This window comes from Octopus bimaculoides, chromosome 20 (genome assembly GCF_001194135.2).
Source record: "Octopus bimaculoides isolate UCB-OBI-ISO-001 chromosome 20, ASM119413v2, whole genome shotgun sequence".
NCBI lineage: Eukaryota > Metazoa > Mollusca > Cephalopoda > Octopoda > Octopodidae > Octopus > Octopus bimaculoides.
This window is the reverse complement of record NC_069000.1, coordinates 24,433,972-24,445,546: the sequence shown is the minus strand read 5'-3', so window position 1 is coordinate 24,445,546 and position 11,575 is coordinate 24,433,972. Positions and strand designations below refer to the sequence as shown.

At 33.6% G+C, this 11,575-nt stretch overlaps 1 protein-coding gene across 1 annotated transcript in view; it reads right to left on the bottom strand.

The window, feature by feature from the left end:
- LOC106868721 (myeloperoxidase) overlaps positions 1-11,575 on the bottom strand; it is a 27,162-nt gene that overhangs the window by 12,695 nt on the left and 2,892 nt on the right. Inside the window, exons 3-9 of the mRNA XM_014914113.2 lie at positions 10,766-10,886; positions 8,691-8,923; positions 5,810-5,980; positions 5,162-5,189; positions 3,689-3,769; positions 1,115-1,227; positions 114-215 (exon numbers count right to left, since the gene is read on the bottom strand). Of these exons, the coding sequence (XP_014769599.1) occupies positions 114-215; positions 1,115-1,227; positions 3,689-3,769; positions 5,162-5,189; positions 5,810-5,980; positions 8,691-8,923; positions 10,766-10,886 (849 nt within the window). The remainder of the gene's footprint in view (positions 1-113; positions 216-1,114; positions 1,228-3,688; positions 3,770-5,161; positions 5,190-5,809; positions 5,981-8,690; positions 8,924-10,765; positions 10,887-11,575) is intronic.

The window sequence follows — 11,575 nt, the reverse complement described above, 5'->3', positions numbered from 1 at the left end:
ACACACACACACACACACGCACACACACACACACACACACACACACACACACACACACACGCACGCGCACACAAACAGATGTACAAATGTATAACAAAATCTCGCTCACTTACCGTCTACTCCTGTTCTCAGCATTAACGTAATTGCTGAATTGGAACCATAAATTACAGAGCCGTCAAGGAACTGGGTATTTAAGTTTCGCTGTTGACGAGAACCTAGTTATAAACCATACACAGATGTTACATTTTAATATGTATCTCTTACACCAATTAAATTTTTTTATTCAATTCAAATTCAAGCTGAATACTATTATGATAAACGAATATCTAAATTTTCGCGTAGATAGTCTTTGGCAGATCTTATCGCAGTGACCGACAGTTTAACACTGAGAAAAGAAAGATGTTTTGATCAACATGACACCGTGTGCGAATTCCTAGAACTATACTGGTCACTTTACAAGCTGGATACAGTAGACAAATATCCTTCAGATTACGCCATACCGACTTAAAAGAAAATACGCGATATACAAAAAAGACTAGAGTGGCACGGCTGGAACACCTTTAATCGTAGGCCTTCTGAAACAAGGACTGACCTCAGGCTAAATGAAGTTGATGTGAGCTCATACCTTTGTAAGAATCATTTTTACTAAGTGAGCAGATAGAAAACTTTCTTTATTAGATAGTGAAATCAAAATCTTTTAATGTGGCTAGGAAGCTGTAAAGTCAAGAGCAAGCAGTAAAGTCGAGATCTTTCAAGATAGCTATCAGGTCTTTTAATGTAGTTGTCAGAAGTAAATAGAGATATTTTGATGTCGGTAGAAGACAGTAAAGTCGAGAACTTTTAGGCGAGCAGGTAGTAAACTCGAGGTCTTTTAATATGGTTGGAGGTCGTTTAATGTTGTCGTTAGATAGTAAACAAGGATATTTTAATGTCATTGGCAGACAGTAAACATGTGATGCACTGGCAATATAGAGTTATATATCGTAAAATATTAAGATACGATATAGCTGAAGAGTCAATAATCAATCATATATACAGTGGCTGAACGAGTGGTACTTGAAAACACAATTACTAGAATCGTAGTTAAGAAAGAAGTAGAAAGCTGAGTACTTACTGAGTTTGCAATCTAAATTTGGAGTATTTGTGGAACGAGTATAAGGCATACAGCGATAGTTTGGCGGAAACATTGGGTCTCCTCTTGGTATTTGTATGGACATACAAATAGATCTGTGAATAGAAATACGCTTCAGTTATTTAGTGTTCTATTACTGAAGAATATGGCGTACGTAAAATGCAATATTACAAGGACTTCATTCCGAGATTGACCATAGTTGACTAATACTCCATCTCGATATAGTTTCTACAATCAAGGGAATAACTGAGAAAAACTAGAGGTCTGCATCGGCAACAATCTTGCTTATAAGGATTATGAACTTTATTTTTTTAAACAGAATTTAGTACTTAATGTAAGGGAATCTCTATTAAATTAACATCTTTGTAGCACTTGAAATAATATAAATCATAAAGATTAACTTTTCCTAAATTTATGGTTCAATATCCTGTAGATAAGATTATGTATATCCAATCGACATTCAGACGATCTTTTTTTCCATTAAGCACTTATAGTAACCATATTCTAATGTGTGTGTGTGTGTGTGTGTGTGTGTGTGTGTGTGTGTGTACACGGCTACATTCATATATAAATGTGTACACGTGTGCATGATTAATGTGCATAGTATGTGTGCGTATGGATATATGCATGTTTTGGTATTATTTCACGATATTTCACCAACAGGAAAAAAGTCCGTTTCTAACCTACAAGAAGACTCTTTCGTTGGGATTTAAACAACATAACTGAATAGTCGAGCAGATGTATATGTACGTACATATGCATATATACATGTATGTATGTATGTATTTATATATGTATGTTCACACATACGTGTGAACAGGTACGTTGTTGATACTGCATATGTGGATATGTATGTTTTGTGTGCACATACACAACACACACACATTATATATATATATATATATATATATATATATATATATATATATATATGTATATGTATGTATGTATGTATGTATGTATTTATATTTGACATGCTTGTGTGTGTGGATACATAATCACATACGCGCACACAAAAGTATATGCATACTAAGATTTTCTGAAAGCAATTTCATACGATCTTTGAAAGCAATTATACCAGAAAACCTTCATCCGCTTTCAGGGTCAGACATGAACAATCGATTTGAAAGATGCACTTCGTAAATACGTCTTAAATTAGAAAATTTAAGATGTAAAGATATTTATTTTCTAAGTTTTTTTCTTCTGTTATTTCATACTGTTTTTGAACCAACGCTTTTACATACCTCATATACTTCAATTATATCCATGTGTGAGATAACGAGAGTGATTTTTAAAATTATGTTTGTCTTTCGAATCACCCTCTTTCATGAATTTGTGTAAATACACAGCGTATATATGCGTTTGCCACACTACTCACACCCACAGTATAAGCCATGAGTTAACCTATATCTGATCCGACCTGAGTCTCATAAACTTAGAAATAACAATAATAACATTAAAATCTTCTTAATCTGTTACATATTCAAGAAACCTCACCTTTACATACCGACTAAGAATAACCGTCTTGCCTAAATATATAAATAAAAGATTTAAGTATTTACAAATTCTAGTTATTTTTATCTTAAGTCATTAACTACACCTACAAGTAAAACGACTTAATTATAAATTTCTCATGTATCTCTTTCATTGTTAAAATCATTTGCAAACAACACTCCATTCTTCAATTACTACTTTTGTTTATTTTATTATTCATATTTAAAAATTCACGTCACCATAAAAACTGTTTTATTAAGAAGCATTTTCTCTAACTATTTTCCACAGAACCTTTTCTACAGTTTTGCTCATTGTTGTAGACCTAAATGTGGAACCAGTAATTTCTGCCAAGTTGTTTTTAGCGTGACCCAGATAAAATCAATCGTTATCATTAACAGTCGGAAAGACAAGAGACTTGAAGACAACTCACTCAGATTTAACTATTAGTTAAATATTAGTCTATCCACCAATGGGCATCAAGTACTTTATTTCGTTTGATTGCGTTTCACACCCGTGTGATGTTGCCACCTATAACTATCCAATGCCTCCCATTCCAATCACTCAATGAATCTGCTATTCATTTCACATCACAACATTAATTCCACGCATAATTTCGTTCCACGAAACTTTTTCTCACTCATTGTATGTATTTTACTTTTTTCTTTTGTTTTTCTTTGAAGAAGATTACTGTACGAAACGTAGAGCACATTTAATTCATTTTCTGTATTTTTCTAGCGTTAAATTAATATAAACATTGAGTTTTCGTTGGACTTTCAATTACACACACACACATACGGAGGGATGGCGATTGAGAAACGCAGTATATAAAAGGCTTACGTACATATTACTGTATGGTGCAAAGAGAAGAAATATCTAACTATTTTTCAGGCAGAGAAAAATATTTAGTCGGGAGAAATATATGTCTATTCAGCAGACATTTATTGCCAATATCAATGGGAAAGTTGAAGTTAAAATCGGGATTTATCTGACTGATAAGGTAACTTATAGGGGACAGACGCCTGAGACAGCTTGAACATTAATAGAATATAGTCATTAACTTACGTGACGGCTTGAGTCATTTGATAAAGCCTGATCTCATCTGCTCGAGTTAATTTACGGAAAGTAGAAAGGAATCGGTTGAAGCTAGAAATGGGAAAAATTTAATGATTAATTAAAATATTCTGTGAATTGACAATATCTTTGGAGAATACAAAAATCATACTACAGTATTTAGATTCCCACCTTTCATCACACTCAGTGTCGTTTATTTTCACATACTGTTGTTTAACCAGTTGGTCATACTCAACCCTGCTGATCTTACAATCTCCAGCTGAGACCATTTTGTCTTTTCAGAGGTATGTAGGTGTGCATTAAGCAATATGTTTTTATTCTAATTATAACATGATAACAGAGGAAATGCGATCTAAAGGATATTGGTAGTCTACCAAGCAACTCGAGAAGAGGTACACTCGTTGCAGTGGTTATTGGTACTACAGCTATTACTGTTGTTCAACCCAGACTGAACAGTCTTATGACCAAAGAGGTGCCAGCAGAGACTATCGCGTCTTTTGCGATATCAGGGACTTCATTGTTCAAAATGCCCCCACTTTTTTTCAGACGCTAGGAAGATATGGCTGTTCTTTCTAGGAACTCTAGCAACCAAGTAAAGGTTTCCTCAGTGGTTAGCGTTTATTCCTATTTAGACACAGCCAAAAACATCTGATCTAAGATGTTTAAGCTATAACTATTCTGCCTTCTAGAATATCAGAGACTATATCGCCCAATATATACAACATTCTTATTTAAGACAAAAGAGTATGATTTGTGAGAGATTTGAAGCTAAATACAACAGATAGAGCAACCTCACAGAAGCTGGAAATTATACCAGAAAATTTTCATTCCCTTTCAGGGTCAGATATGAGCGATCGATTTGAAAGATGCACTTCGTAAATACGTCTTAGATTAGAAAATTTAAGATGTAAAGATATTTATTTTCTAAGTTTTTTTCTTCTGTTATTCTATACTATTTTTGAACCAACGCTTTTACATGCCTTATATCCTTCAATTATATCCATGTGTAAGATAACGAGAGTGATTTTTTAAAATTATGTTTGTCTTTCGAATCACCCTCTTTCATGAATTTGTGTAAATACACAGCGTATATAGGCGTTTGCTACACTACTCACACCCACAGTATAAGCCATGAGTTGACCTATATCTGATCCGACCTGAGTCTCATAAACTTAGAAATAACAACAATAACATTAAAATCTTCTTAATCTTGTTACATATTCAAGAAACCTCACCTTTACATACCGACTAAGGATAACCGTCTTGCCTAAATTTAAAATTTAAGCATTTACAAATTCTAGTTATTTTTATCTTAAATCATTAACTACATCCACTGAAAAAAGAAAACTATATTAAGATCAGACAAGCTGTCTACTACAATCCTTCCAATCCTACATATCTTTCTAATTTGGCTATCAGGAAAATAATCAACAATTATTTACAATGAAATATAAAAAGACTTACTCAGTCTGTATACGGCAACAGTCAACATCTGAAACATAAAAGGAAAATAAGAATGACATATTTAGAAATATTGCGAAATAATATGATCGCATTATAACAAATGCCTATTTTTACTGATATGTATGTATGTATGTGTGGCTATGCGTATGTATATATATAATGTGAGCCAGTTGAATTTTACGGTATAATACCAGCAACAGACAAATTGAAGGAAGCCATTGAACGAGAATTACGATTCTATTGTTTCGAGGTATCAGCAGTGTCTGGACCAGAACGGTCATCAGTTTGAAACAAACCTTAAAGGTTCGTTGTTTTATCAGCAGATTCTAATAAATTTTGATAATGAAATGCATCTTAATAAATATTGACTAATCATTCAAAATGTGTATACATTTTGGGGGGACACCCTGTATATCTGCACACACACGCATATGCGTGCGTGAACATAAAGAGGGATAAAGTTGGTGAGAGAGAAAGTGAGAGGAGCAGAAAGACGAAAACGGATAGGTAGGCAAAAAGGTAAGTAGGTAGGTAGGTAGGTAGATAGGTAGATAGGTAGGTAGGTAGGTAGGTAGGTAGGTAGGTAGGTAGATAGATAGGTAAGTGAAAAAGGTAAGTAGGTACAGAAATATAAAAATAGGTACATACTGTTCATAGTGTCCACTAGCTGTATATCATAATTAAGGAACTGTGTAAAAGCAGCGACCATGTGAGTCAGACTGGTATCAGTGATAGGAACATTCTTGAAAAATGAGTTACTCACATACCGTGTATTTGGAAGATGCGACTTGTGACCGTGAAGACGGGGCTTATTTACTCCTGGAAAGAAATCAATAGTTGTTCTTCAGTGTGTGAAATTAGGAATCTGACAAAGTTGGTGGTTTATATCGCTAGCTTAAGTTTATTCTATAGAACAAAGTCTACAAGGCGGCGAACTGGCAGAAACGTTAGCACGCCGGGCGAAATCCTTAACGGTATTTCGTCTACCGTTACGTTCTGAGTTCAAATTCCACCGTGGTCAACTTTGCCTTTCATCCTTTCGGGGTAGATAAATTAACTACCAGTTACGTACTGGGGTCGATGTCATCGACTTAATCCCTTTTCCCCCTCTATGTTTAGCCCCTTGTGGGCAATAAAGAAATAAGAATAAAGTCAACATGAGAAGAGCTCCATTGCATTGTCGAAGATTGGTTCGTTAGTTTCTTTTGTCTCGCAACATTCCAAGACATGCGAGAAGTGCTGATCGTCTTGAGCGGTAGGCTTCATATGGTTTGTAAGCCGCGCCTTCTGCGATGGATCTAAGATCATAGGATCATAGGCCTTCAAACACATCTTTGATAAAAGGTATTACGGTCGTAACTACTGATTTTTTTCTCTCAGATTATATGATTACATTATCCAATGCGGATCTATTTCAAAACGGGGGCGCCAGTTTTCATTTATGTTTTATGTAGTGTTTTTGGTACCGAAAAACTTTCAAATTTCGTATACTTATCTATTTTGTGTTATAGAACAGAAAAAAAATTTTGTATTCGAATTTATTTCATGTAAAAAATTGTCTTATTTCGATAATTTCTACTAATCACTGACGTCTATTCAGTTGAAAACAGTTAGCGCTGTAACGGTGTATATCGTATTAATCCCCTAACCCTAACCCTAACCCTAAAACTAACCCTAACTCTAGAATACGAACTCTAAAATTGTTACACACATAGATACGCACAGCGTAATTTATTATATAAACAATATATGCGTATAAATTACGATTAAACCGGATGAAATATGTCACAGGGAATAACATTTTTATGACCGCCCAGCAGTAACTCTATTCAGCTGAATAGACGTCAGTGATTGGTTGAAATTACAGAAATACGACAACTTTAACATGGAATAACTTGCGATGTACGTTTTTTTGTTAAGAAGTCTAAGAGTAAAAGATGTTTTATATGACACATTCTACCAGTGTCCCAAGTTTCAAAGTGTTTCGTTAGTGTTTCGTCAAGAAAATACTGGTGCTCCCGTTTTGAAATAGATCCTTTAATGCCCTCACCCACACACATTAAAAAAAACAGTAGCGTACATTTTTGAGGGAGATTTGCTTGCTATTTCTAGCACGCCGAGCAACCATGCAAATGGTTGTCATAACATTCAACAGTAATTATATTAGTGCAGAGACTTGGTCGAACTTTTTGAACTTATTAACCTCAGTTTTGAGTAGTATTTAACTATTACCCTTCAGTATCTGTTTTTCTCGCAGGTGTTATTGTTTTATTAAGGTAGTATCCCGCTATCTTCTACTCCATACATGTGTAAATTCATGGCAATTGGCTTAAAAAGATCGACGGTGTATATTGACTATAGCATACATTATAAGCTTGCGACTTCAAGAAGGGTAAATTCAGTGCATAAGAAATATCTATAGTTTGTAACAGCTTATTCAGACGTGTGTGCTGTGAACAAGTCTGATTCTTTTTCCTTTTCTTTCTTTTTTTTTCTTTTTAATATTTTACACTCATTACAATTAATTAATATATCGTATTTATTACATTACTAAAATTTAAATATTTCACATTGTATTTTAAAACATCAAATATTAAATATTCTTCCGTGTTGATTTACGTAACAGAAAAATACCTGTATTATTTCTCTGGACATATAAATCAACCAATGATTTATATGTTCATACTAACAACAGAGAGAAGAACAGCACTCATAGCTGTTTTCAGGCCCTTTATACTGGTTGTTGGAAAGGTGAAAATTGCACTCTCAATGGAGACCTGGCTTGAATACTTACAACAGAGTGAACTCCGTTGAAGATAGTCATGAACTAAGTGGTGATGTTAAACAAATTATTGTTATATTCCGAAACAGAACTATCGAGACAAAATTTTAAAAGTATGGTAATACATTATATAGTTCTCGTTATTATCGCAACGCAACTCTTCAGTTTTATAATTATTATTACTATTCTGTATTTCCAATATTAAACTAATCTCTCTTATGTATATTGGAAATAGTTAAGCCACATACCTTATCTAATCTAAATATTGGTGGGTAGAGTATTTTCTTTTTCAAGTATTTAGCTAAAGAAGTGTAGTAAAATAAAGATAATGACTTTCAGTGTATATGATGAGCAAATCTAGAACCTCTATACCTTCTCAAAACAGAAAAAAAACAAGCAAGGACAACGAAAACAAAAATGTTCTCAAAAGTTGTTGTTTAGTGGTTGCTTCCTAGTAAACATAATAGAAATCATAGAAGTTTACTTGGTGCAGATTTGAAATTTTACAGACTAGGTCTCCTATTAAATTTTGTTGGTTGCATTTAAGGTATAAATGTGTGGAGAAGGTAATTTTGTTTTGACATATTCCAGTTTTGAAATACTCGTTGAATGAGTATATGACATGCAAAAATAGTATGGCAGAAAAAACGATAACTTGAGAGATTTTTTTTTCTGTTGAATAATCTAACTGTTATTAACTGTCGCCATATGATGGATGATCTTGCAGTTCAAAAATCTTGTACTTACCATCTTCGTATCTGGAAAGCATCATTCGTGCGAAAGTCGTTTTACTTTTCCCTATATAAGGATTCTGGAGATTATTGCAAGAGCCATCAGCTGTTCGATAAATATCTGCAGTGTTGCAAATGAGTTTGTGTCTATATTCACACGTAGAATGAATGTCGATAGGAACTGGAAAATTTTTCAAGAATCCATCTACGTAAATACTTGGGACCAAATGTCTATACTGTGTCCGGAAGCTACGAGATTAACGATTAGAAAAAAGAAAGCAATCAAATATTAATAATAAAGAAGATAAAATTTAACTTAAGGCAAAACAATAATCATACAACTGAAGTGGAGGAATTGATTTGGCCCAACGAGCGAAGCTAAATATTTTGATACGAAAACATATCACATGTTCTTTGAGAAACTTTATATTCAAACATTCACTTAACATTCATTTCACGCTCAAAACATTAACTGAAAAATCTGGACAATTTACTATAATATGCTATAAAATTTTATGACGGGAGAAGATTGACTGCGTTTTTATCGTTTAGTCAGGAGGAAAGGCAATGTCCCTGGCATTACCTTTCATGGCATCCAAAACTGGTAGGAGGTAAAAAGGAAGGAATCGTCAAATGAGAGTTCTCACTCGACTCGAATTCTTGCAAGTTGTCTCCACAGACCAGGTGTTGATATTAAAACGGTCGATGGATTAAATGATTCTTCCAAGTAGTATATATATATAGACAACGTGTATAGTTCTGCAAATTATATTGAATTAGAACAGTCGTACTGAAGAGCCACGGACGCGTTACGTAAGTAATAATTGCGTTAATGGCGAAACCTGGTCTACGATTAATTCTTTATTTTGTATATTTTCATTTGTCTTGCCCGTTTATGTTCTGATGTGTGATAAATTTTTCTGGAGAACATTCTTTTCTTTTGTGGTTTGATAATAGATGGTCTATTTCTAGCATAATGGATGTCCACTTAGTGGTCATCCCTTCTTATACGTGTATATATATATAGTTCGCCAGGGAATCGTGAAATGGCACATACTTGGATTTGTTGGAATGTGTTTTTTAAATATTTGATTCGTGCATACATTCATCTGATGAAAACGGTTATTTTTTCACATGATATAATAACTCTAATCATCAAAAAAAAAAAACACCCCTGAAACAGTTGTAGTGAGTGAACCACTATCCACCTGTTTATTATTCACCTTACTAGGAACCTGCAATTAGCATGAGTGACTGCAATCGGTGCAGTGTTTATACCTAAATACAGTCTGGAGACTCGTGGTATATTCTGTCGGACGCTTGTAATCGTACAGGAAACTGGAATATAAATCCGTGTACGTAAATGTTCCTCTAATGTTGTTTTGTACATGATAGGGAATTTATTTACCCAACCTTCAGTTGACCATCAGTTGTCAAGCGATGTTGACGCGGACTAACACAGATACAAAATTCCCCCCACCACACACACACACACACACATACTCATACAACGGACTTCTTTCAGGTTCCGTCTACCAAATCTACTTACAAGGCTTTGGTCGACCGGAGGCTATAGTAAAAGAGACGTGAGATATTAAATATCCGAAGAATTTACTGGTTTATATTACCTATATCAATAAAATAAACATATAGTTTATTAATACATAAATATAAATCAGAAACACAAAAACAGAACAATAAATTGAACAATTATAAATTCAATTCAATTTAACTATTTTATACAAACAGATGATGCATCTCATAAACAACTTAATCTCATAATAACTCGGGTTGAGATGTGTCATTTGTATAAAATATTTAAATTGAATTGAATTTATAATTAATCAATTTATTGTTTTGTTTTTCCATTTCTGATTTATATATATATATATATATATATATATATATAGATAGATAGATAGATAGATAGATAGATAGATAGATAGATAGATAGATAGATAGATAGATAGATAGATAGATAGATAGATAGATTCGGAGAGAGTTTGGTGCATGGGGCATGTTTCTCTATAAGTATATCACAAAAGGTAAAAAGATAGAGATGAAAATATAAACGAAATGTTGATAACTCACAAATTTAAAGTCTTGTAGGCAGCTTCGATGTAGCGTAACCCACTGAGTCCTCTGAGGATTTCCTGAGAGTAAGGTAATATCAGTGACGAATGATTTTGGTTTCCACCATCAGTTGAAGGTCCTGGGAATTCGATAGAAATAATAACAACTTAGCGATAAAGAATTTGACAGAGATGGCGACAGAAATGGTATAACTTCAGCATGCATGCATTCAGTATATACACACATACAAAGATATAATGTGAATGTGTGTGTGTGTGTGTGTGTGTGTGTGTGTGTGTGTGTGTGTGTGTGTGTGTGTGTGTGTGTGTGTGTGTGTGTGCGTGTGTGTTTGTGTGTGATAAGTGTTTTAGTAGTAACAGTATCGTCGCATGGTTAATAAGTTCCCTTTGCAACCAAAGACCCTGGTTCCAACCCGCTAAGTGGCATCTTGGCAAACTTGGGTTGAGTGAAATTCAGTTGCTTGCTCGAAGTTTTTCAACTTACTGTGTTATCCTTGTGAACTTCGCCACAAATAAAATACATACATGCATACATAATTACACGTACACATACACACACACTAACACACATATAGCCATTTATTAATTTTGCGTGTTTGTATACATGCATATACATACTTATACATAAACGTGCAAATATATATATATATATATATATATATACATACAAATATATGCATATATACATACATATACAAATACATATATACATATATATATATATACACATATATATACAGATATATATATATACATATATATATACATGTATATAATATATATATATACACATATATACATATACATA